The sequence below is a fragment of the Leuresthes tenuis genome, unplaced genomic scaffold, assembly GCF_036924035.1.
Source record: "Leuresthes tenuis unplaced genomic scaffold, fLeuTen1.0.hap1 SCAF_19, whole genome shotgun sequence".
NCBI lineage: Eukaryota > Metazoa > Chordata > Actinopteri > Atheriniformes > Atherinopsidae > Leuresthes > Leuresthes tenuis.
Genome location: NW_027325373.1, coordinates 1,494,902 through 1,520,695, shown reverse-complemented (window position 1 = coordinate 1,520,695; position 25,794 = coordinate 1,494,902). Strand labels below are relative to the sequence as shown.

Sequence of the window (25,794 nt, the reverse complement as noted above, 5' to 3'; positions counted from 1 at the left end):
AAATCGGGGCCGTCTGGTCACCTTACCGTGGCCTCACAGCAGAGGGTTGCAGGTTCAACTCCCGGCTGGTTCTGTCTGTGTGAGGCTGCATGTTCTCCCCGTGTATGCGTGGGTTCTCTCTGGGTTCTCCGGCTTCCTCCCACCGTCCAAAAACATGCAGTTAGGTTAACTGGTGTCTCTAAAATTGTCCTTCGGAGTGAGTGTGAGCGTGCATGGTTTGTCTCTGTTCGGCCCTGTGATGGACCGGCGACCTGTCCAGGTGACCCCGCCTCTCGCCCAATGACCGCTGGGATAGGCTCCACCCCCACGAGACCCGACCGACGGATTAAGCGGGTATAGAAGATGGATGGACGGAAGATTCTGGTGCCCTTGTAACTGTTATGGATTTGCAGTCCGTGCACGTGATGTGTTGGAACAGCCAATGGGATGCACTGATTATGACGCCTTGTGTCTGTACAGATTGACACGAATCAATAAAATCGAGATGTAGAAAAGTTCCAGTTCACAAACTTCCGTAATTCTGGGTATTTCTGTAACATTAAAACGTGTTTGTTGCTGAAAATATGCGTCACAGCCGCCGGCGCGCAATCCATCGAGCTGCCCGACCCCCGGCAGGCCGACCGTGGATGAATCCAAGAAAAGAAACGTTTCATTTGCTTCCACTGCAGTCTGCTTGATAAGTGGGAAGAAATGAGCAAACATCTAAAAGTCAAAATGCTGGAAGACATTTTCAGAATAAACAGGAAAATATCCGGATGGATCTGCTGCATTTCATTTCCTAAATACTGAAACAGACATTCAGTATTTTATTCCAAAGTAACCTTCAAATGACCCTCAATGACTGCAGGGTGCCCAGGTCCAGTGTTTCGGCTGCAGAACCGGCCCAAACCATCAGCCCTCCAGCAGTTTACATGAAGCTGTGTTTCCACCAGACTTGGTGCTGCTCATTAGGAGCAAACAAAGGACATTGTTCTGGTAATTTGTTCAGATGCAGCTTTGCAAAACTAAGCCAAGAGAAAATAGACTTTCTCCTGCAGCCCTTCCACACCAACAATACTTGTTCAGTCTTTTTCTAACTGTAAAGTAATGAACTTTAACCTTTAACATGCTAACAGAGGCCTGCAGAGTCAACTTCAGCCCTGAAAATGTGAGATATGTCCCTGCTTCAGCAAGCCTGGCTCAAAGTAATGGGCCTGTAATATATTTGTGCTGTTGAGGAGACTCATTTCATCAGAAGGAGGGTCTCATGCACTGGAGGTTTAATGATGTTATCAGGAGCTGGATGTGTGTTACCTTCAGAGTTTGAGTTCTTACCTGAAATAAGGAAACTATCCAAACTTCTCAACAAAAAGCACAGCTGACTGTGAATATAATCTTTTATTTACTCCAGTCCAAGAAATGTACATGAACGTTCTCTGAAGGTATAAAATTTGTTTTAAATAAGTACTTGTTCCATTTCATATTCATGTAAATTCTAATTATTCAAATAAAAACCCCTGAAGACTTAAAACTGATGACATCCGACTCCACAAATAACCAAAATCATCAAAGAGCAAAACGAAAGTTAGAAGTTAGCAAAAGCCGTCCAGCAGTTTGCAACCTGACTTAGAATATGATGAGGGTGCTGCTCTCCGGCCTGAATCAGACGCTCTGAAAGCTGAGATAAATGCTTGTTGTGTGGTTGTGAGAAACCACAGACAGTTAAAGGCTTCGATTGCTTTGAGCTGCTGCTGCTGCTGCTCCACAGTCCCTGGATGGCAGCAGTTGTTGCTGGTGTTTTGGTCGGTGCTGATGCCATTATTGCTGCTCCCAATGCTGCTGTCGCTCTGCAAAACCACTAATTAACGGACTGACTGTCCAGCGTCGTGTCACTGAGTCCTGAACAGGAAGGTGAGGCCAACACCTGCAGAGGCGACAGGTCAGTGCAGGCGATGCTTAAGTCTGTGGGTGGTCTGTTTTTGGTTTGTTGTCTGGTTTAGATGAAGGTGGTGGTGACCCTGAGGCTGGTGCACAGATGAACCCTGCAGAGAGAAACACAGCTCGAGTTATTGTTGCTGATAAAACTGCAGTTTTTAATAAAAACCATCGCTTTGATTCGTGTTACGATCAATTCAAAATGGAAAGAAGCATCTGGGCAATGAATTTTGGCAACAGAACAATCATTTTCCAGCTGTGGAAGGGTTCCCGCTCAGCAAAAATGAGTTGAAAAGACGTCTACAGTTGGTGGAAAGCTGTCATTTTCAGGTTTTTTGGACTAAATTTGGACAAGATCAGATGGACCAAACCAGACTGTTTCTGGACTAAATCAAGAAACTATGACGAAAGACCAGATTTAACCCAAAAACGCCTCAGAAAGGGACCTTTTACAATATTACAGCGAGCAGAAATTCTACCTGTTTTCCAAGGAAAGACGGAAGCTAAACGCATCGTCAGGCTTTTAAAAGCAAAAGATGGCTGATAAAAGTCTGGATGTGCAGTTTGGGTCAAACAGCAGGACCGGATGAATTATTAAGCAAGTGAAACTGAAAGTTCCCAGAAGCCTCTTAACTTGGTGTGAGTGAACATGATCGACAGCAGCTGGTCTGTGGCAGCTTCAAAAAGACTGGAAGGAAAAACACTCAAGAGGCTGAATACCAATCTGAGAAGATTTTACAAGTCAATAATGTCTCTTCGGGTTGTTTCTAAGCACCTGCTTAACTACTGTAAATGCTTTTAAGGTGCAGAAAACACTGATATATGTGATTAAACCACAGTGTTTAGAACCGTAACAGATGCTGCAGCCATCCACGGGTCATGGAATTCAGATTCTGGTATGAAAAATGGCAGAAGGGAACATTTTAAACAGGGAAACGACATCAAGACTCAGAGATGAGAGGTTTGTGTGCTTCCTGAGCTGCAGAGGATGCAGAAGCCCACCCTCTGCAGAAGCCCACCCTCTGCAGAAGCCCACCCTCTGCACAACACAGTGAGGAAACAGCAGGGTGTGTTCAGCCAGAGGCTCCTTCAGCTCCACTGCAGCACAGAACACTTTTTATTCAGTTCAATTTCACACAACTGCAGTTGATGCACATCAGAGAGGATTTAAAAGTGGGTTCCTCCCATGTTTAGCTGCACTACACCACTGGTGCAGGGTCAGAGTAAAGGAGGCCCTGACAGGTATTATCTAACTGATGCATAAAACCCACACTTAATCATACTTATTGTTATTTATCAGGTATTGTGTGTTTTAATGTGACCATTATAATGATGCCATGGACAAACAAATGAGTAAAGCATCACTTATTGGGGCAGAAGCCTTTGAAAAAAGCTGTTTTAAATCAGTTTTGTTCCAATAAAAACTAAGAAATAACCGTCTGCCTCCCGCAGACCAAGAAGCATTGATCTCCACACAAAAGAATAAAAGTCTTTTAATATGGGTTCATATCTGGCCCCGAACCTTGTGTTTAATATATTTTAATATTTAATTTGGCTCTAACAAATCAACCCATTAAAACCTGATGTTCCCAGTAAACATGGGGGGGGCTGGAGCCTGCCCCAGCGGTCATTGGATCAGAGCCGGGGGGGGCTGGAGCCTGCCTCAGCGGTCATTGGATCAGAGGGGGGGGGGCTGGAGCCTGCCTCAGCAGTCATTGGATCAGAGCCGGGGGGGCATCTGGTCCAATAAACATGGGAAAGGTTTCTTTTCTGTGGCTTTTCCAGAGATTTCTGCAGTTTGTGTCTAAAGTTCTTTTCACTTCCTGTTTGGAGTCTCTGCTTCTGTAGAACTGAACCCGTCCGGTTGGAACATTTCCAGCTGTAAATGGTGCCGCTGTGGCTCCTTTCGTGTTGCACCAGGAGAAAGCAGGTCGGCTAAATGCAGACTGAAGGATGGACTCTTCGTTGTGCTGTTTCAGAGTTTCCATGTTTCAGTCTGATAATCCTTCTCTGAGTCTTAATTACTCTCTAATAATTAGAAAATCCAGATAATCTGCTGTTTAATCGAGCCAATTCAGCTGACTGACAGTGCACGTGCACGTGCACACACAGACACACAGTTATCAGCCTTCTGAATGACTTTCAAGGAGATAATTGTCTGTGTTTCAACATCCACTAATTACCAGCAGCAGAAAAAGCTGCGGGTGTCTGAATCAGCTCCTCTGGAAATGACAAAGGTACAAAGAAACAATCATTCCCACCGAGCGGCTATTGTCTGCATCAAAGAGTCACAGACGTTTATTTTCTCAGTCAGCAATGCGAGTCTTCAGTCTCAATCAGATAAAAACACCAGTCTGCACATTGAAAGGAGCAGTCCAGCGTTTGGTGAAATCATCTTCGAGTCTTTCCCAGAGTCTCAGAGTCAGAGTCAAAGACAGAGTCAGAGTCAGTCTCAGAGTCAGTCTCAGAGTCAGTCTCAGAGTCAGAGTCAAAGACAGAGTCAGAGAGAGTCAGAGTCAGTCTCAGAGTTAGAGTCAGTCTCAGAGTCAGTCTCAGAGTCAGTCTCAGAGTCAGTCTCAGAGTCAGTCTCAGAGTCAGAGTCAGTCTCAGAGTCAGTCTCAGAGTCAGAGTCAGAGTCAGTCTCAGAGTCAGAGTCAGAGTCAGTCTCAGAGTCAGTCTCAGAGTCAGAGTAAGTCTCAGAGTCAGTCTCAGAGTCAGAGTCAGAGCCAGAGTCAGTCTCAGAGTCAGTCTCAGAGTCAGAGTCAGAGTCACTCTCAGAGTCAGAGTCAGAGTCAGTCTCAGAGTCAGAGTCAGAGTAAGTCTCAGAGCCAGAGTCAGTCTCAGAGTCAGAGTCAGAGTCAGTCTCAGAGTCAGAGCCAGAGTCAGTCTCAGAGTCAGAGTCAGAGTAAGTCTCAGAGCCAGAGTCAGAGCCAGAGTCAGAGTCAGAGTCAGAGCCAGAGTCAGAGAGAGTCAGAGAGAGTCAGAGTCAGTCTCGGAGTCGGAGTCAGAGTCAGAGTCAGAGTCAGAGTCAGAGTCAGAGTCAGAGTCAGAGTCAGTCTCAGAGTCAGAGTCAGTCTCAGAGTCAGAGTCAGAGTCAGTCTCAGAGTCAGAGCCAGAGTCAGTCTCAGAGTCAGAGTCAGTCTCAGAGTCAGAGTCAGAGTAAGTCTCAGAGCCAGAGTCAGAGCCAGAGTCAGAGTCAGAGTCAGAGCCAGAGTCAGAGTCAGAGTCAGAGAGAGTCAGAGAGAGTCAGAGTCAGTCTCGGAGTCGGAGTCAGAGTCAGAGCCAGAGTCAGAGTCAGAGTCAGAGTCAGTCTCAGAGTCAGTCTCAGAGTCAGAGTCAGTCTCAGAGTCAGAGTCAGAGTCAGTCTCAGTCTCTGAGTCAGTCTCAGAGTCAGAGTCAGAGTCAGAGTCAGTCTCAGAGTCAGAGTCAGTCAGAGTATTGAGATGATAAAATATTGTTCATACTATCTACAACACTGCTTTAAAGTTCAAATACGACAACAGAAGTATGGAGACACACAGACGGAGTTATACAGACACATCAGCCTTCTATTGATCAAAACAACTTCATGAGCGGCATCAATCGGCATATTTGGTTACTTAAGTCATATATATTCCAGTCCAAAGGATGAACTTTTATTTTCTTTCTGTGGTTTAAAGTGTCCTCACAGGCTGAAGGTGTAATTAAATGAATTATTCTGTCTTTTTCTTTAGTATTCATTAATTTCTCTCTCTTGCTAGCATAAAAACTACTTTCCATCGGGTTTGTTCCATTGACCTAAGATATAATAATATTCACACACATCTGCTTGTTAGTGGCAGCTAATTTTATTCACAAAGCAAAAAACTATTCAAAAATCCACCCGAAACCCTGACTGACATCAGTGTCGGGACAAAAGAAGTAATTTAGTCTTCATCATATCAGTGGTTTTTAAAAAGAGAGAACAGCTGATGAAGACTTCATGCTAACTTCACGTCTGAGCAGCCCTGCTTCTCTAAAACGCTTTTTTAATTACTTTAATTACTTTTAATAGCTTTTAATGCCTTTTAACGCCTGACCTTCTGCTGATTGAACCGATTAGCTGCAGCATCAGCACCACTTTCGTCTCCATCCCAACCGTTTCTGCCATCTAACTCAGGATTAGCTCATTCTTTTTTAAATGATTCACCTTTAACATTTCATACGTTTTAATGTGAATAAAATATTGGTTTATAGGATCTCTTCTTACTCACATTTTGCACAGCGTCCCAACTCTTTTGGAAAAACATCCCGTTGCTCGGTAACAGTTAACATGTGCAGCAAAGGGGTTTCCAGACACTGACAGTTGGATCAGAACGTTACTGAAGCGTTTTCTACATGCAGAACAGGACATTTATCGGTGTTTAAAAGCTGTGGCTCACAGCCTCGTCACGGGGACACTTCGCTGTCAATGAAACCCGAAGGATTTTAACAACAAAAAAGGTGTTGGACACGCTTTTCCCTTGAGATTGCAGTCCACGAGCGGTAATATATCGTGTTACTGCCACCTACTGAGCTATATTTCCAAGTAAGAGCCGAACATGAAGATCTAACGTAAAAGGCAAAGGATGGAAGACACCAACTGAGGGAGAAAAGCTTCAGAAATAATGAGCAGAAACAAACTCAAGCATTTCTGCAAAGATTTAAGATGGTTGTTCCAACAGCTCGAAAGCAGCCGAGGAGACAAACGCACACTGACAGAGGCTGATCGCTGCCCCCCCCTCTGGTCCAGCTATAAAAACGCATTAGTAATCACTCCTCGACTCTCAGTGGCTCTTTTCGCCCAAATGACTTCTATCGAGCCAATCTGCATAAATCTGCATTAATGGCTGATTCTGCCTCCACTGAAAACAAATGTGCTTTAAAAAAACATCTCCTTATCTGCCGGCTCTGAGAGAAAACGTCACTCATTCACATTTTCACTCGCTCACGCACGCCATTAACGACGGGTGCATCACGGCAGACATGTTGCCACGACAACATTTAACTCGAGAACAACACTGCGAGTGTTGGACGGAATAAAAACTATGTTGATGCTAAATGCATCTTTATCCTGAGGGGAAACATCAAAAGTGTCACAGATTTGGGCCCAGAGCAGATTTCCATAAAACGTTCTCAGTGCTGCTCCCCAGAGGATGACCCTGCTTCCTGCCCTTTCTTTCATGGCGACCCACAGGACAAGCCGCGCTCTGCATCTCATTAGCAGGAAATTAAGTCTCAAAGTTTCACCGACACATTACGAGGAGACGAATATGGTCTGCTGTGCTGTCCTGTTGCCACGGCAACCTTGTGATGGATAAACAGCTGGGACATGGAGATGATGGATGGTTGCGTAAACTTCTAAAAGGAAATGTTCCTTTTCAGACAGAGACCTTCTAAGAACCCGGTTCTAATAACGTTGTTATTTAGAATTATTGATCTCCTTGAGGTGAATTCTCACAGCAGCGAGTTTACAGATGTGTTCTGGGTCTGAGTCCCTTGATAAAGTTTCGATGAAGGGTGACAGAATCTGCATTCCAGAGACATTTCAAGTTGTCCAGCCTTGAGTGACTTTGAGAGGCATTAAACCAGAAAAACTGTAGCTGCATTGGGACAGAGACGTTCAAAGAACCCGGTTCTAAGAACTGTTCACCTCGAATTTAGCTCTAAGAACTGTTCACCTCCAATTTAGCTCTAAGAACTGTTCCCCTCCAATTTAGCTCTAAGAACTGTTCACCTCCAATTTAGCTCTAAGAACTGTTCACCTCCAATTTAGCTCTAAGAACTGTTCACCTCCAATTTAGCTCTAAGAACTGTTCACCTCCAATTTAGCTCTAAGAACTGTTCATCTCGAATTTAGCTCTAAGAACTGTTCCCCTCCAATTTAGCTCTAAGAACTGTTCACCTCCAATTTAGCTCTAAGAACTGTTCACCTCCAATTTAGCTCTAAGAACTGTTCACCTCCAATTTAGCTCTAAGAACTGTTCCCCTCCAATTTAGCTCTAAGAACTGTTCACCTCCAATTTAGCTCTAAGAACTGTTCACCTCCAATTTAGCTCTAAGAACTGTTCACCTCCAATTTAGCTCTAAGAACTGTTCACCTCCAATTTAGCTCTAAGAACTGTTCACCTCCAATTTAGCTCTAAGAACTGTTCACCTCTAATTTAGTTCTATGAACTGTTCACCTCCAATTTAGCTCTAAGAAATGTTCACCTCCAATTTAGCTCTAAGAACTGTTCCCCTCCAATTTAGCTCTAAGAACTGTTCACCTCCAATTTAGCTCTAAGAACTGTTCACCTCCAATTTAGCTCTAAGAACTGTTCACCTCCAATTTAGCTCTAAGAACTGTTCACCTCCAATTTAGCTCTAAGAACTGTTCACCTCCAATTTAGCTCTAAGAACTGTTCACCTCCAATTTAGCTCTAAGAACTGTTCCCCTCCAATTTAGTTCTAAGAACTGTTCACCTCCAATTTAGCTCTAAGAACTGTTCACCTCCAATTTATCTCTAAGAACTGTTCACCTCCAATTTAGCTCTAAGAACTGTTCACCTCCAATTTAGCTCTAAGAACTGTTCACCTCCAATTTAGCTCTAAGAACTGTTCACCTCCAATTTAGCTCTAAGAACTGTTCACCTCCAATTTAGCTCTAAGAACTGTTCACCTCCAATTTAGCTCTAAGAACTGTTCACCTCCAATTTAGCTCTAAGAACTGTTCACCTCCAATTTAGCTCTAAGAACTGTTCACCTCCAATTTAGCTCTAAGAACTGTTCACCTCCAATTTAGCTCTAAGAACTGTTCACCTCCAATTTAGCTCTAAGAACTGTTCACCTCCAATTTAGCTCTAAGAACTGTTCACCTCCAAATTAGCTCTAAGAACTGTTCACCTCCAATTTAGCTCTAAGAACTGTTCACCTCCAATTTAGCTCTAAGAACTGTTCACCTCCAATTTAGCTCTAAGAACTGTTCACCTCCAATTTAGCTCTAAGAACTGTTTACCTCGAATTTAGCTCTAAGAACTGTTCACCTCCAATTTAGCTCTAAGAACTGTTCACCTCCAATTTAGCTCTAAGAACTGTTCACCTCCAATTTAGCTCTAAGAACTGTTCACCTCCAATTTAGCTCTAAGAACTGTTCACCTCCAATTTAGTTCTATGAACTGTTCACCTCCAATTTAGCTCTAAGAACTGTTCACCTCCAATTTAGCTCTAAGAACTGTTCACCTCCAATTTAGCTCTAAGAACTGTTCACCTCCAATTTAGCTCTAAGAACTGTTCACCTCTAATTTAGTTCTATGAACTGTTCACCTCCAATTTAGCTCTAAGAAATGTTCACCTCCAATTTAGCTCTAAGAACTGTTCCCCTCCAATTTAGCTCTAAGAACTGTTCACCTCCAATTTAGCTCTAAGAACTGTTCACCTCCAATTTAGCTCTAAGAACTGTTCACCTCCAATTTAGCTCTAAGAACTGTTCACCTCCAATTTATCTCTAAGAACTGTTCACCTCCAATTTAGTTCTATGAACTGTTCACCTCCAATTTAGCTCTAAGAACTGTTCACCTCCAATTTAGCTCTAAGAACTGTTCACCTCCAATTTAGCTCTAAGAACTGTTCACCTCCAATTTAGCTCTAAGAACTGTTCACCTCCAATTTAGCTCTAAGAACTGTTCACCTCCAATTTAGTTCTATGAACTGTTCACCTCCAATTTAGCTCTAAGAACTGTTCACCTCCAATTTAGCTCTAAGAACTGTTCACCTCCAATTTAGTTCTATGAACTGTTCACCTCCAATTTAGCTCTAAGAACTGTTCACCTCCAATTTAGCTCTAAGAACTGTTCACCTCCAATTTAGCTCTAAGAACTGTTCACCTCTAATTTAGTTCTATGAACTGTTCACCTCCAATTTAGCTCTAAGAAATGTTCACCTCCAATTTAGCTCTAAGAACTGTTCCCCTCCAATTTAGCTCTAAGAACTGTTCACCTCCAATTTAGCTCTAAGAACTGTTCACCTCCAATTTAGCTCTAAGAACTGTTCACCTCCAATTTAGCTCTAAGAACTGTTCACCTCGAATTTATCTCTAAGAACTGTTCACCTCCAATTTAGTTCTATGAACTGTTCACCTCCAATTTAGCTCTAAGAACTGTTCACCTCGAATTTAGCTCTAATAACTGTTCACCTCTAATTTAGTTCTCAGAACTGTCCTTCCCCAGGGGAACTGTTTCATTTTGCATTCCCACATGAGTCGGGGGCCTCGACAGGGACTGATGTGACGCAGCCGTCTGCGACAGACGTGTTACTTTAGCGCCACTCAGCAACAGAACAGAACCCGGGAAAAGTAAGGAGAGAAGAAAACAACAGCAGCAAGAAGCTAACATGGAGAGCGAGGAGGCCACCGTGTTCATGGTCTGCATGGCGGTGATATTAATCATGGACGATCACATCAGGCGTCTAAGATGGAGGCTGGAAGAGCGCACAGCGAGAGTCAGGAGACGGAGAATCCAGCAGCGAGCGATACTTCTTCCTTTCATGGAGGAAAGAAGGAGAGCAGAGCGCCGCAGACAAAGGAGACGAAGTTTAACTTATTAAACAGGCGCCGGTTGGGTCCGTGTCGTATGAGTAAACATTTCAGACAAGGGGCGGAGCTACAGCCACCAAACACCTACGTCATGTTCCTGTGGAGCCCAGAAAAGACCCCGAAGGAGCTGAAATGGTTCCAGGAACTGAGGGCCGTGGTTCCTAGTTCCTGAGGGCCGTGGTCCCTAGTTCCTGTATGTCCAAATGTCCCTATTCCTGAAAAGGTTCTAGGAACTGAGAAGGTTCCTACAGTGTGAAGGCGCCTCATGTCGGTTTGGTTCTCCACAGTCAGGCAGTCGCCGCAGAGCCTCACTTTCACCTCACTTTGAATCTCTGACAAAGCTGCTTCCTATAACTGATTGTACTCTGACTTTCTGCAGAGGATCACTGTGCTTGTCTCCTTTCTACATATATCACCAGTCCAGTTTATAAATGCTGTTTTAAACACCGTAAGCCTCTCTCCAATCTCAGCTGAGCTCCATCAGCAAAGCCTTGTTAACCCAGCACTGTTGCTTCATGAGTCTCAGACTCCTTGCTCTCTGGGAGGCGTATCAGCGGTGGATTGTCTTCTTTCACACGATGCACAACAAAAGCACATCAGCACTGCTTTCTAAAGACATGAAATAAGCCAGAAGGTGTTTATGAAGGTGTTTATGAAAGCTCTTTGCACTCTTGATGATGGGATTTAGAGTATGTGCTGCAATCAGGATTCAAACACGCCGTTTTAGGAGGAATCTATAGCTGGTGACGTCGAATCACTCCACAGCGTAAATTAAGCTGAAGATCGGTGGTTGTACGTGATTTTCTGGCTGCTGCATTGAGAAGAATTCACAAATGCACCTGGAAATATGATCATTAAACGGGGGAAATCAGAGGAACTGAGCTCAGGTTTCTTCCTGCTTTCAGGCCTACATCCATGTTGAAGTCTAGTTTTTTATGGCTTTCACCTGAATGAAGCTGCAGAGACGCAGCGCTGAGTCTGTGGAGCTCGCAGCATTTTAACTGGTCTGCAGCGCTGAGTCTGTGGCGCTCGCAGCATTTTAACTGGTCGGTTTGGCCCCCATAACCCGTCCCTGAGCGTCAGCAGCTCTTAGCTCCTGCCCAGTTTCACAGGGTTGAAGCCGGAGCTGCGATGGTCTGAAAAGAAAGAACTGGTGCTGAGAGTCTCCAGCTCATAAAGGTGAAATCTTCTCTGGCTGCAGTGAGCCAGGGTAGGGTTAGGGTTAACCTCTAACCTCTAACCTCTAACCTCTAACCCTAACCCCTGAGCCAGAGTCATAAATGAAATGTTAGCCTCGGTAGTTTTCTGTGATATAAACTCAAAGTATCCTTGGACTGAGCAGGAAGCTGTTTGGCCTTAAAGCTGAGACCTGTTAATGTGTTTCTTCCAGTTTCACATAATATTAAATACGACATGAAGTCATTTAATTTCCCTTTGCTTCACAGCTTCACTCTTTCACCTCGTCTCCTCTCCGGTTACCATGACAACTGGCTAATGTCAGCTGTCATCTCTGAAAAGCCAATCTGCAGCTCATCTGCACATCGGAACAGGCGTTTGGAACCAGTTTGGAACCAGTTTGGAACCCGTTTGGAACAAGTTTGGAACCCGTTTGGAACCAGTTTGGAACCAGTTTGGAACCCGTTTGAAACCAGTTTGGAACCCGTTTGGAATCCGTTTGGAACAAGTTTGGAACCCGTTTGGAACCCGTTTGGAACCCGTTTGGAACCAGTTTGGAACCAGTTTGGAGCCAGTTTGGAACCAGTTTGGAACCCGTTTGGAACCCGTTTGGAACCCGTTTGGAACCAGTTTGGAACCCGTTTGGAACCAGTTTGGAACCAGTTTGGAACCCGTTTGGAACCAGTTTGGAACCCGTTTGGAACCAGTTTGGAACCCGTTTGGAACCTGTTTGGAACCCGTTTGGAACCAGTTCTTCCACATCTTACCTGCCGTTCTTCAGGCCGTCTTTGCTTCCAGCAGCTCTCGCGTGTTTTCGGCGGCCCGCGCCAAACTGTCGGCCGTCAGCGCCTCCTCCAGACTCCTCCTGGCCTGGTACACTTTCATTTCCTGCTCCCTGCACACACAAGTCCTCAGATTAGCTCCTGTTGCACACAAATATCACTGGTTTTTACAAATTAACTTACAGAACTCGTCTGAAATGCTGCAAATTCTTTTAGCGCTAAAAGGAGAGGAAAAGCTCCTTTAAAACGGTGTCAGAAAGACGATTATGGATCAGAAAAGTTCAGCTTTCTGAGACTCTTTCACCTCCTTTATTAAACTGTTCTGGTTCTGGTTCTCCTTTATTAAACTGTTTCCTGTTTGAAGGGAACGCCTGTTTCCATTGTTCTATTTTGCTTTTATCAATGATTTATTTTCTGTCTTCTCAAACCCAGCTGGTCGAGGCCGATGGCCACCCTTCCTGGTTCTGGTTCTGCCAGAGGTTTCTTCCTGGTTCTGGTTCTGCCAGAGGTTTCTTCCTGGTTCTGCCAGAGGTTTCTTCCTGGTTCTGGTTCTGCCAGAGGTTTCTTCCTGGGTCTGGTTCTGCCAGAGGTTTCTTCCTGAGTCTGGTTCTGCCAGAGGCTTCTTCCTGGTTCTGGTTCTGCCAGAGGTTACTTCCTGTTTCTGGTTCTGCCAGAGGTTTCTTCCTGGTTCTGGTTCTGCCAGAGGTTCCTTCCTGGTTCTGGTTCTGCCAGAGGTTTCTTCCTGGTTCTGGTTCTGCCAGAGGCTTCTTCCTGGTTCTGGTTCTGCCAGAGGTTTCTTCCTGGTTCTGCCAGAGGTTTCTTCCTGGTTCTGGTTCTGCCAGAGGCTTCTTCCTGGTTCTGGTTCTGCCAGAGGTTTCTTCCTGGTTCTGCCAGAGGTTTCTTTCTGGTTCTGCCAGAGGTTTCTTCCTGGTTCTGCCAGAGGTTTCTTCCTGGTTCTGGTTCTGCCAGAGGTTTCTTCCTGGTTCTGCCAGAGGTTTCTTCCTGGTTCTGGTTCTGCCAGAGGTTCCTTCCTGGTTCTGCCAGAGGTTTCTTCCTGGTTCTGGTTCTGCCAGAGGTTCCTTCCTGGTTCTGGTTCTGCCAGAGGTTTCTTCCTGGTTCTGGTTCTGCCAGAGGTTTCTTCCTGGTTCTGGTTCTTCCAGAGGTTTCTTCCTGGTTCTGGTTCTGCCAGAGGTTTCTTCCTGGTTCTGGTTCTGCCAGAGGTTTCTTCCTGGTTCTGGTTCTTCCAGAGGTTTCTTCCTGGTTCTGGTTCTGCCAGAGGTTTCTTCCTGGTTCTGGTTCTGCCAGAGGTTTCTTCCTGTTAAAGGGAGTCGTTCCTTTCCACAGTCCCTCAGGCTCAGGACGGGAGATTGGACTGAAGACAAGTTTCGGTCCAATCTGTTGGTTTCCTTAGCTCGGATATTATTTTTGAATCGGCTCCATATGAATTAATTGGATTATAATTACAATGAATTGAATTCCAATTGGCTTGAATTGGACTTTATTATTTAAGTGCCTTGAGATGATATTTGTTGTAATCTGGCGCTTTATAAATAAAGTTGAACGGTCTGTGTTCCTGTTCTGTTCCAACAGAAAAACAGAGATTCCTACTAATCTTTGGTGTTTTTGTAGTTACTTTGCGTGGAATCAGACGTCTTTTCTTCTTTATCCTTACTATCTGTCCATTTGGCTGCATTTTAGACTTTTTCTTTATCTGTAAAAGTCAATCATCCTGAAAACAGACTGTGTTGCATTCGATGGACGCCTCCTCACAGCAGACCTCAGTGTGCACCATCACTTGGGTGGAATTGCTTCTTCTTCTGCTCAGGATTACAATGTTTATCACTGTTTAAAACCGGCCAAAAAGCAGCAAAGTGTGTGGACTTGTTTCTCTTTGCTTCCACCTGTTTCCCCAAATCAGCACCATTCAAGTATCTCAAACTGATTAAAGGACAGAGAAAGATAGACTCTACAAGAAAATGACTTGATTTTGTTCAAAAAAGAAATTGAAAAGGAACTGATCGTGAAAATAAGTCATTCAGAAACAAAATGAGACGTGTGAGAGTTGTGTCGAAGGAGGAGGGAGGAGGGAGAGGAATGAGAGCAATTTAGGATGACAAGCACATTCAGCTGGAGAGACAGGAGGGATGAGGAGAGAATGGGAAATTAATGGAGGGAAGAGATAAGAAAGGAGGGGGAGGCCAGAGGGAGAGAAGAAGGGAAGTGGAGATGAAACAGTGAGAAAGGAGCTTGGTAGAATTAGCAAAAGAAAGATGAAGATGGAAAAACAAAATTAAGAGAAAGATGGGGCTGAAGGGTGGAGCAAAGCATGTGAGAAGGGATGAAATAAAGGAAGGTGGGAGAGGGAGAGTAAATAAGTGAACTGTGGATATAAGGAAAGAAAGAAGGAAGGAAGGAAGGAAGGAAGGAAAAAAGAAGGAAGGAAGGAAGGAAGGAAAGAAAAAAGAAAGAAGGAAGGAAGGAAGGAAAGAAAAAAGAAGGAAGGAAGGAAGGAAGGAAAGAAAAAGAAGGAAGAAAAGGAAAGAAATAAGAGGGCGTTAAGGATGTGGTGACCCAGTGATTCTGCTGTAATGGCTGCAGCCAGCTGTTCTGCTTTCCACCGGACAATAATAAGGCGTCCCCACAGTGCCCCCTGCTGGCCGGCTGCGGTACTGCTCTGTGTGGTTCACAATAAGAACACAGAAGGTGTCAAACTTCAGATAAACGATGATAATCACCACAGTAATACGTTAATATTCAAAACTACAATGAATGTGGAATATTATGCCCCAACATGTGAACATATCTGCTGGGAGACGGATGCTGAACTGATTTTATTTCCTCTTTTCTTCGAGCAGCTACCTGGATGTTATTCACACACAAGTGTTTTATAGAACTATCCCAGCATAGCCTCTTTCTTCCTCCTCCTGCGACTCCTTCAGGCTTCATTACTCCTCATTTCTCATCGTCTGCTTCCTCACTCATCCTCCTCTCTCCCAACAGCTGATTACCCCCACTACCCAGCATGCATCAGTCGTCTGCATTCTTCTCATCGCGCTCACGCTGCTTCGGGATTCGCTCAGTTTTCTTTCTCTGTTCAAACATGCCATCGAGCCTTTTAACACCTGAAATACAGGAGTCTTCTCTTTAATTCTAAGGTTTTACGCATTCCGTGGTAATTTAATTTAATTTAACTACCAAAGATCTCCCCTTTGGAGACATTGCTGCAGGAGTTTTGTGGTTTGTTCAGATGCAGCTTTGCGTTCTTCTTCGTCCTCTGCTCACTTTCTCTGTGAGGATTGTGTGTGAACCTCTGAATAAACCATCCCATATGGACGCTGGGCTGTTAAAGATTGCTTCTTCCTTCTCTTCTTCCGTTATTATGAAGCCAAAATGATCCATCTATTGCTCACATCGGCCCATCAAACCCTTTTAAGTCAGCTGGTCTTTCTAGGAGGACGAATGCTCTAAATCAGGGATGTCAAACTCCGGTCCTCGAGGGCCGCTGTCCTGCAGGTTTTAGATGTTTCCCTGCTTCAACGCAGCTGAATCAGATCGATGCATCATTAGCAGGCTTGTGCAGAACTTAACAATCTTTCGAAGAGATCCATTTAATCTGAATCAGCTGCGTTGAAGCAGGGAAACGTCTAAAACCTGCAGGACAGCGGCCCTCCAGGACCGGAGTTCGACATATGTGCTCCAAAAGGAAAAGAAATCCTCTCAAGTTTAAAAACACCTGCAACAACTAATATTTCTGTCAGAAGGTCAAAGGTCAGAGTGCAGCAGCTGTTCAGGTTCATGTCAGAGACATCGAGTCTCTTCATCTTTCCCCTCTGATGCACAAAGGAAGCTGGAAGAGCAGCAGCAGTGAGGAAAACAACAACATGGCTGCTGATGCTGTGATGGGAAGGATTGCTTCTTATCTCAGTCCAGAGAGAAATTATCAGGGTAAGAGAACAAAAGTGCAGCTGCTGGAGCCAAATTAATCTCTCTCCTTAAATCAAACAATCATCTACAGCTATAAACAGTCAGTTTGGTTTATACATGAAGTGTTTTTAAGGTAAAAAAGACTTAAGGTGCCCTTATTGAGCTCATTTAGGGGTTCACAATCTAATTTTGGAGGTGTTATCTCAGATGAATGGTTTTATAGGATTTATGTTGCATTCCATTTCATTTCTAATCATAGACACCTGCGACACCTCATCAACTTCTGTCCAGAACACTTGATCTTTGCATCCTTCTCTGTGAAGTCTGCCCTGCAGACAGGCAATGTGTTCAGTTCAGAAACAGCTCGTCTGAGGGGGGGAAAAGATGCAGCTTATGAAGAAGCACAGGAAGGCAAAGTGTCCGGAATCACTGACGGACCTCGAAGATACTGAGTAATCAGGGTTAGGAGAGAAACCTCCTATTTTTAAACCTTATTTCTGGCATGAAATACGTTCATCTGCTCACTGAGAACAGTTTGGTGAAAGTCGGCGTCCTTCGGAAGATATTTAGATAACTGGAGATCCATATAACGGAGTGAACGGGGCTTAGAGGATGCAGCCTCTAAATAAGGCATTATCTGTCTTTATTTCACCAATACTTTAAGAAGAATGAATGAATGAACGTGTGCTATAGCTCTGTTAGCTCATAGCTGCTGTTAGCTCATAGCTCTGTTAGCTCATAGCTGCTGTTAGCTCATAGCTGCTGTTAGCTCATAGCTCTGTTAGCTCATAGCTGCTGTTAGCTCATAGCTCTGTTAGCTCATAGCTGCTGTTAGCTCATAGCTCTGTTAGCTCATAGCTCTGTTAGCTCATAGCTGCTGTTATGTGGCTACTTGCAGCTATAGGAGAGCTAACGGAGGGATTTCTACACAGGCACTCTACTGGGACCACTTCATCCACACGCCCCCCTGCAGCACAGTTTATTCACTCCGGTAAGAACGTCCATCTTACTCAAAATCTGATAAATATCCTGCCATGTTGCACAAAACTATCAGCAGCAAACTCTGTGTGAAGTTAGCCGACTGTCACAGAGCACGGAGTGAATAAACTGTGCTGCAGGGGGGCGTGTGGATGAAGTGGTCCCAGTAGAGTGCCTGTGTAGAAATCCCTCCGTTAGCTCTCCTATAGCTGCAAGTAGCCACATAACAGCAGCTATGAGCTAACAGAGCTATGAGCTAACAGAGCTATGAGCTAACAGCAGCTATGAGCTAACAGAGCTATAGCACACGTTCATTCATTCATTCTTCTTAAAGTATTGGTGAAATAAAGACAGATAATGCCTTATTTAGAGGCTGCATCCTCTAAGCCCCGTTCACTCCGTTATATGGATCTCCAGTTATCTAAATATCTTCCGAAGGACGCCGACTTTCACCAAACTGTTCTCTGTGAGCAGATGAACGTATTTCATGCCAAAAATAAGGTTTAAAAACACCGGAGTTCCCCTTTAAGATTTCACAATGTTCTACATTACTCAAAGAAGTGATTTCAACTGAACACACGAAAGCTGCGACGACTTGTCTGAGATGATTTCTAAAGATGGCTTAAGACACTGATGGATTCATCATCGTATTCATGTACAAACCCATCATCCAACATCAGGCTTTCCCCTCATTCAGCAGAAATTTGAGCTGCTGATTCATGTTCAAACATAACAATATTAACTCTGTGTGGAAATGAGAGACTGTAGGAGGAAAACTTGAACCAAAAGGCCCCTGAAAGACTCTGAGAACACGAGGCAGAAAGCTCTGATCTGGGGATTAAATGTTTCTTCTCAGAACAGAAACTGTGCAGAAAAGGTGTGTCGAGCTTGTGGTTTCAACTTGTTTATTTCCCAGAAGGTTTCAGGCTGTTTCAGAGATGCTCTGAGCAGGCGCAGCTGTAGGATGTAGATGTCATGTAGGCGTGTTATTCAGCAGACGCTTTTATCCAAAGAGACTTACAAATGAAGATATAACAGCTTTATAAAAAGCTAACAATAAGCTCCATAGAAGGAACCCAGGAGTCCGACTCTGTCAGAGGGGACAGAGTAGAGATAGGGTGCAGGCATAGAAGGAAGTGCAGAAAGATAAAGTGCAGAGATAGAGGGGGGAGGGAAGTACAAGGTAAGTGCTGGGATAGGAGATGCTCTCTGAAGAGCTGGGTTTTCAGGAGCTTCTTGAAGATAGACAGGGACGCCCCTGTTCTGGTAGCGCTCGGTAGGTCATTCCACCATCGTGGGACGACACATGAACAGAGTTTGGATTGTCTTAGGCGTGGTGTAGGAGCTGCTAGACGACAATCCTGGGACCAACGGAGGGACCCAGTTGGGACAGAAGCCTTTGCAAGAGCCTTCAAGTAGATGGAGCCGTTCCATTAAGCTCTTTGTAGCTAACATCAGGGACTTGGATCTGATGCGGGCGGCTAAGGGCAGCCAGAGGAGCTCAATGAACAGAGGGGGGACGTGTTCTTTTAGGCTGATCCAAGACCAGACGCACCGCCGCGTTCTGGACCATCTGCAGAGGTTTCACAGGCTGGAGACCAGTTAGGAAACCAGTTAGGAGACCAGTTAGGAGACCAGTTAGGAGACCAGTTAGGAGACCAGTTAGGAGACCAGTTAGGAAACCAGTTAGGAGACCAGTTAGGAGACCAGTTAGGAGACCAGTTAGGAGACCAGTTAGGAAACCAGTTAGGAGACCAGTTAGGAGACCAGTTAGGAGACCAGTTAGGAAACCAGTTAGGAAACCAGTTAGGAAACCAGTTAGGAGACCAGTTAGGAAACCAGTTAGGAGACCAGTTAGGAGACCAGTTAGGAGACCAGTTAGGAAACCAGTTAGGAAACCAGTTAGGAGACCAGTTAGGAGACCAGTTAGGAGACCAGTTAGGAAACCAGTTAGGAGACCAGTTAGGAGACCAGTTAGGAAACCAGTTAGGAGACCAGTAAGGAGACCAGTTAGGAGACCAGTTAGGAAACCAGTTAGGAGACCAGTTAGGAGACCAGTTAGGAGACCAGTTAGGAGACCAGTTAGGAAACCAGTTAGGAGACCAGTAAGGAGACCAGTTTGGAGACCAGTTAGGAAACCAGTTAGGAGACCAGTTAGGAGACCAGTTAGGAGACCAGTTAGGAAACCAGATAGGAGACCAGTAAGGAGACCAGTTTGGAGACCAGTTAGGAAACCAGTTAGGAGACCAGTTAGGAGACCAGTTAGGAAACCAGTTAGGAGACCAGTTAGGAAACCAGTTAGGAGACCAGTTAGGAAACCAGTTAGGAGACCAGTTAGGAGACCAGTTAGGAAACCAGTTAGGAGACCAGTTAGGAGACCAGTTAGGAGACCAGTTAGGAAACCAGTTAGGAGACCAGTTAGGAGACCAGTTAGGAGACCAGTTAGGAGACCAGTTAGGAAACCAGTTAGGAGACCAGTTAGGAGACCAGTTAGGAGACCAGTTAGGAGACCAGTTAGGAAACCAGTTAGGAAACCAGTTAGGAGACCAGTTAGGAAACCAGTTAGGAGACCAGTTAGGAGACCAGTTAGGAAACCAGTTAGGAGACCAGTTAGGAGACCAGTTAGGAGACCAGTTAGGAGACCAGTTAGGAAACCAGTTAGGAGACCAGTTAGGAGACCAGTTAGGAAACCAGTTAGGAGACCAGTTAGGAAACCAGTTAGGAGACCAGTTAGGAGACCAGTTAGGAAACCAGTTAGGAGACCAGTAAGGAGACCAGTAAGGAGACCAGTTTGGAGACCAGTTAGGAAACCAGTTAGGAGACCAGTTAGGAGACCAGTTAGGAGACCAGTTAGGAGACCAGTTAGGAAACCAGTTAGGAGACCAGTAAGGAGACCAGTTTGGAGACCAGTTAGGAGACCAGTTAGGAGACCAGTTAGGAAACCAGTTAGGAGACCAGTTAGGAAACCAGTTAGGAGACCAGTAAGGAGACCAGTTTGGAGACCAGTTAGGAAACCAGTTAGGAGACCAGTTAGGAGACCAGTTAGGAAACCAGTTAGGAGACCAGTAAGGAGACCAGTTTGGAGACCAGTTAGGAAACCAGTTAGGAAACCAGTTAGGAGACCAGTTAGGAGACCAGTTAGGAAACCAGTTAGGAGACCAGTAAGGAGACCAGTTTGGAAACCAGTTAGGAAACCAGTTAGGAAACCAGTTAGGAGACCAGTTAGGAGACCAGTTAGGAGACCAGTTAGGAAACCAGTTAGGAGACCAGTTAGGAGACCAGTTAGGAGACCAGTTAGGAAACCAGTTAGGAGACCAGTTAGGAGACCAGTTAGGAGACCAGTTAGGAGACCAGTAAGGAGACCAGTTAGGAGACCAGTTAGGAAACCAGTTAGGAGACCAGTTAGGAGACCAGTTAGGAAACCAGTTAGGAGACCAGTTAGGAAACCAGTTAGGAGACCAGTAAGGAGACCAGTTTGGAGACCAGTTAGGAAACCAGTTAGGAGACCAGTTAGGAGACCAGTTAGGAAACCAGTTAGGAGACCAGTAAGGAGACCAGTTTGGAGACCAGTTAGGAAACCAGTTAGGAAACCAGTTAGGAGACCAGTTAGGAGACCAGTTAGGAAACCAGTTAGGAGACCAGTAAGGAGACCAGTTTGGAAACCAGTTAGGAAACCAGTTAGGAAACCAGTTAGGAGACCAGTTAGGAGACCAGTTAGGAGACCAGTTAGGAAACCAGTTAGGAGACCAGTTAGGAAACCAGATAGGAAACCAGTTAGGAGACCAGTAAGGAGACCAGTTTGGAGACCAGTTAGGAAACCAGTTAGGAAACCAGTTAGGAAACCAGTTAGGAAACCAGTTAGGAGACCAGTTAGGAGACCAGTTAGGAAACCAGTTAGGAGACCAGTTAGGAAACCAGTTAGGAGAGCGTTGCAGGAGTTAAGGTGGGAGATGACCATGGCCTGCACCAGGACCTGGGGGGCATGTTGGGTCAGGTATGGTCTGATCTTTCTTATGTTTAGTAATGCAAAGCGGCTGAACGAGCAACCGAGGTAACGTGTTCTTTGAAGGTTAGTCGGTCATCAATCATGACTCCCAGGTTTCCAGCTGCCTCCAGGTTGAGATCCAGTTTGGATGCAGATGCTGTGGTGTTTGGTTGGTTTGGTGGGAAGACAAGCAGCTCAGTTTTAGGGAGGTTTAGTTGGAGGTTTCATCCATGTTGGACCTGTGGAAAGCCGCTCAGAGCCCAGAACTGACGGCTCCTGATGTTCCTCTGACTGTTCTTCTCTCAGAGGAACAGAGACGTTCTCCCACCCTGTACAGGTACATGTTAGCCTGTGAGTCTTACCGGATCTGCTCGTCGGTGACGGTGAAGGCCTTGCAGAGCGGCTGGGACGTGTTGAGCCAGATGGCCGGGTTCTTCTCAGCAGCCACGGACGTCTGCCCCGTGATGGGAGCAGAGCTCATGTGCAGCGCGCTGGCGATGGCGGACAGCAGGGTGTCGTCGCTCGGGTCCGGGCCGACGCCTGCAGAGACACAGGGTGGGGGTTAGGGTTAGGGTGGGGGGGCACAGTGAGGTCAGAGGCCCAGCTTAAAGAACAGTGTGGGGTCCGGCTGAGGCGGGACACCTACCCTGCAGCCCTTTGGGCAGCTCCATGGTGCGCAGGACGTGCTCCGAGACATCTGAGGACCGCAGGCCTTTCAGCCGCTTCTCCCAAAACAGCTGCAGACACACAGGGAGAGCTCAGAGTCTAAAGCTGCATCAGAACCTCCCCCAAACCTCCCCCAAACCTCCCCCAAAACTCCCCCAAAACTACCCCAAAACAGCTGCAGACACAGGGAGAGCTCAGAGTCTAAAGCTGCATCAGAACCTCCCCCAAACCTCCCCCAAACCTCCCCCAAAACTCCCCCAAAACAGCTGCAGACACACAGGGAGAGCTCAGAGTCTAAAGCTGCATCAGAACCTCCCCCAAACCTCCCCCAAACCTCCCCCAAAACTCCCCCAAAACAGCTGCAGACACACAGGGAGAGCTCAGAGTCTAAAGCTGCATCAGAACCTCCCCCAAAACTCCCCCAAACCTCCCCCAAAACTCCCCCAAAACAGCTGCAGACACACAGGGAGAGCTCAGAGTCTAAAGCTGCATCAGAACCTCCCCCAAACCTCCCCCAAACCTCCCCCAAAACTCCCCCAAAACAGCTGCAGACACACAGGGAGAGCTCAGAGTCTAAAGCTGCATCAGAACCTCCCCCAAAACTCCCCCAAACCTCCCCCAAAACAGCTAGAGACACAGGGAGAGCTCAGAGTCTAAAGCTGCATCAGAACCTCCCCCAAAACTCCCCCAAACCTCCCCCAAAACTCTCCCAAACCTCCCCCAAACCTCCCCCAAAACAGCTAGAGACACAGGGAGAGCTCCGAGTCTAAAGCTGCATCAGAACCTCCCCCAAACCTCCCCCAAAACTCCCCCAAAACAGCTGCAGACACACAGGGAGAGCTCAGAGTCTAAAGCTGCATCAGAACCTCCCCCAAACCTCCCCCAAACCTCCCCCAAAACTCCCCCAAAACAGCTGCAGACACACAGGGAGAGCTCAGAGTCTAAAGCTGCATCAGAACCTCCCCCAAACCTCCCCCAAACCTCCCCCAAAACTCCCCCAAAACAGCTGCAGACACACAGGGAGAGCTCAGAGTCTAAAGCTGCATCAGAACCTCCCCCAAACCTCCCCCAAAACTCCCCCAAAACAGCTGCAGACACACAGGGAGAGCTCAGAGTCTAAAGCTGCATCAGAACCTCCCCCAAAACTCCCCCAAACCTCCCCCAAAACAGCTAGAGACACAGGGAGAGCTCAGAGTCTAAAGCTGCATCAGAACCTCCCCCAAAACTCCCCCAAACCTCCCCCAAAACTCTCCCAAACCTCCCCCAAACCTCCCCCAAAACAGCTAGAGACACAGGGAGAGCTCCGAGTCTAAAGCTGCATCAGAACCTCCCCCAAACCTCCCCCAAAACTCCCCCAAAACAGCTGCAGACACACAGGGAGAGCTCAGAGTCTAAAGCTGCATCAGAACCTCCCCCAAACCTCCCCCAAAACTCCCCCAAAACAGCTAGAGACACACAGGGAGAGCTCAGTGTCGAAAGCTGCATCAGAACCTCCCCCAAACCTCCCCCAAAACTCCCCCAAAACAGCTGCAGACACACAGGGAGAGCTCAGAGTCTAAAGCTGCATCAGAACCTCCCCCAAACCTCCCCCAAAACTCCCCCAAAACAGCTGCAGACACACAGGGAGAGCTCAGAGTCTAAAGCTGCATCAGAACCTCCCCCAAACCTCCCCCAAAACTCCCCCAAAACAGCTAGAGACACACAGGGAGAGCTCAGTGTCGAAAGCTGCATCAGAACCTCCCCCAAACCTCCCCCAAAACTCCCCCAAACCTCCCCCAAAACTCTCCCAAACCTCCCCCAAAACAGCTGGAGACACAGGGAGAGCTCAGAGTCTACTGCTGCATCAGAACCTCCCCCAAAACTCCCCCAAACCTCTCACTCTTCCCACTTCTGCCCTTGTTCTGTCTCCTCCTCCATCTCTAACTCTTCCTCTCTGTCCTCACATCATCTTTCACTCCTCCTACGTAACTCCGCCACTTGTCTTGGGATAAAGCTTCTTTTCCCATGATGCCTCAGCACCCTCTGGTCGCCACGACAACCCCTCACAACTTTGCTGTGTGGCTGAACAGCCTGACCACGCCCTGAGGCCTTCCCACGGAGGACGGTGTGAGTGTTTCACCTGTCTGGGCTGCTCAATCGCTCTCTGGAGGTCGGCCTTCACCTTGTTGCCAGGGTGGCTCGTAACCTTGGTAACGGGCTGTTTGAAGATGGACGCGGTCTGTCGGATGGGCAGAGCTGTGTTCAGGTCCGGTTTGCCTCCCTGGAAAAGACAAAGACAGCGTTGGACACATTTAGTCTCCTCCCTTCTTAGCTCCTCCCTTCCCTCTCTCTTTCCTTCTTTTCCTTCCTTCCCTCCTTCCTTTACTTGCTCTCTCTTTCCTTCTTTTCCCTCCTTCCTTTACTTGCTCTCTCTTTCCTTCTTTTCCTTCCTTCCCTCCTTCATTTACTTGCTCTCTCTTTCCTTCTTTTCCTTCCTTCCCTCCTTCCTTTACTTGCTCTCTCTTTCCTTCTTTTCCTTCCTTCCCTCCTTCCTTTACTTGCTCTCTCTTTCCTTCTTTTCCTTCCTTCCCTCCTTCATTTACTTGCTCTCTCTTTCCTTCTTTTCCTTCCTTCCCTCCTTCCTTTACTTGCTCTCTCTTTCCTTCTTTTCCTTCCTTCCCTCCTTCCTTTACTTGCTCTCTCTTTCCTTCTTTTCCTTCCTTCCCTCCTTCATTTACTTGCTCTCTCTTTCCTTCTTTTCTTTCCTTCCCTCCTTCCTTTATTTGCTCTCTCTTTCCTTCTTTTCCTTCCTTCCCTCCTTCATTTACTTGCTCTCTCTTTCCTTCTTTTCCTTCCTTCCCTCCTTCCTTTACTTGCTCTCTCTTTCCTTCTTTTCCTTCCTTCCCTCCTTCCTTTACTTGCTCTCTCTTTCCTTCTTTTCCTTCCTTCCCTCCTTCATTTACTTGCTCTCTCTTTCCTTCTTTTCCTTCCTTCCCTCCTTCCTTTACTTGCTCTCTCTTTCCTTCTTTTCCTTCCTTCCCTCCTTCCTTTACTTGCTCTCTCTTTCCTTCTTTTCCTTCCTTCCCTCCTTCATTTACTTGCTCTCTCTTTCCTTCTTTTCTTTCCTTCCCTCCTTCCTTTACTTGCTCTCTCTTTCCTTCTTTTCCTTCCTTCCCTCCTTCCTTTACTTGCTCTCTCTTTCCTTCTTTTCCTTCCTTCCATCCTTCCTTTACTTGCTCTCTTTCCTTCTTTCCCTTCCTTCCCTCCTTCCTTTACTTGCTCTCTCTTTCCTTCTTTTCCTTCCTTCCCTCCTTCCTTTACATGCTCTCTCTTTCCTTCTTTTCCTTCCTTCCATCCTTCCTTTACTTGCTCTCTCTTTCCTTCTTTTCCTTCCTTCCCTCCTTCCTTTACTTGCTCTCTCTTTCCTTCTTTTCCTTCCTTCCCTCCTTCATTTACTTGCTCTCTCTTTCCTTCTTTTCTTTCCTTCCCTCCTTCCTTTACTTGCTCTCTCTTTCCTTCTTTTCCTTCCTTCCCTCCTTCATTTACTTGCTCTCTCTTTCCTTCTTTTCCTTCCTTCCCTCCTTCCTTTACTTGCTCTCTCTTTCCTTCTTTTCCTTCCTTCCCTCCTTCCTTTACTTGCTCTCTCTTTCCTTCTTTTCCTTCCTTCCCTCCTTCATTTACTTGCTCTCTCTTTCCTTCTTTTCCTTCCTTCCCTCCTTCCTTTACTTGCTCTCTCTTTCCTTCTTTTCCTTCCTTCCCTCCTTCATTTACTTGCTCTCTCTTTCCTTCTTTTCTTTCCTTCCCTCCTTCCTTTACTTGCT

The 25,794-nt window shown here is 46.0% G+C and overlaps 1 protein-coding gene across 1 annotated transcript in view; it reads right to left on the bottom strand.

The window, feature by feature from the left end:
* Nucleotides 1–1,362: 1,362 nt before the first annotated feature.
* mbd2 (methyl-CpG binding domain protein 2) overlaps nucleotides 1,363–25,794 on the bottom strand; it is a 28,411-nt gene continuing 3,979 nt past the window's right edge. Inside the window, exons 3-7 of the mRNA XM_072371385.1 lie at nucleotides 24,114–24,254; nucleotides 21,975–22,065; nucleotides 21,691–21,868; nucleotides 12,427–12,554; nucleotides 1,363–2,021 (exon numbers count right to left, since the gene is read on the bottom strand). Of these exons, the coding sequence (XP_072227486.1) occupies nucleotides 12,437–12,554; nucleotides 21,691–21,868; nucleotides 21,975–22,065; nucleotides 24,114–24,254 (528 nt within the window). The 3' untranslated portion in view covers nucleotides 1,363–2,021; nucleotides 12,427–12,436. The remainder of the gene's footprint in view (nucleotides 2,022–12,426; nucleotides 12,555–21,690; nucleotides 21,869–21,974; nucleotides 22,066–24,113; nucleotides 24,255–25,794) is intronic.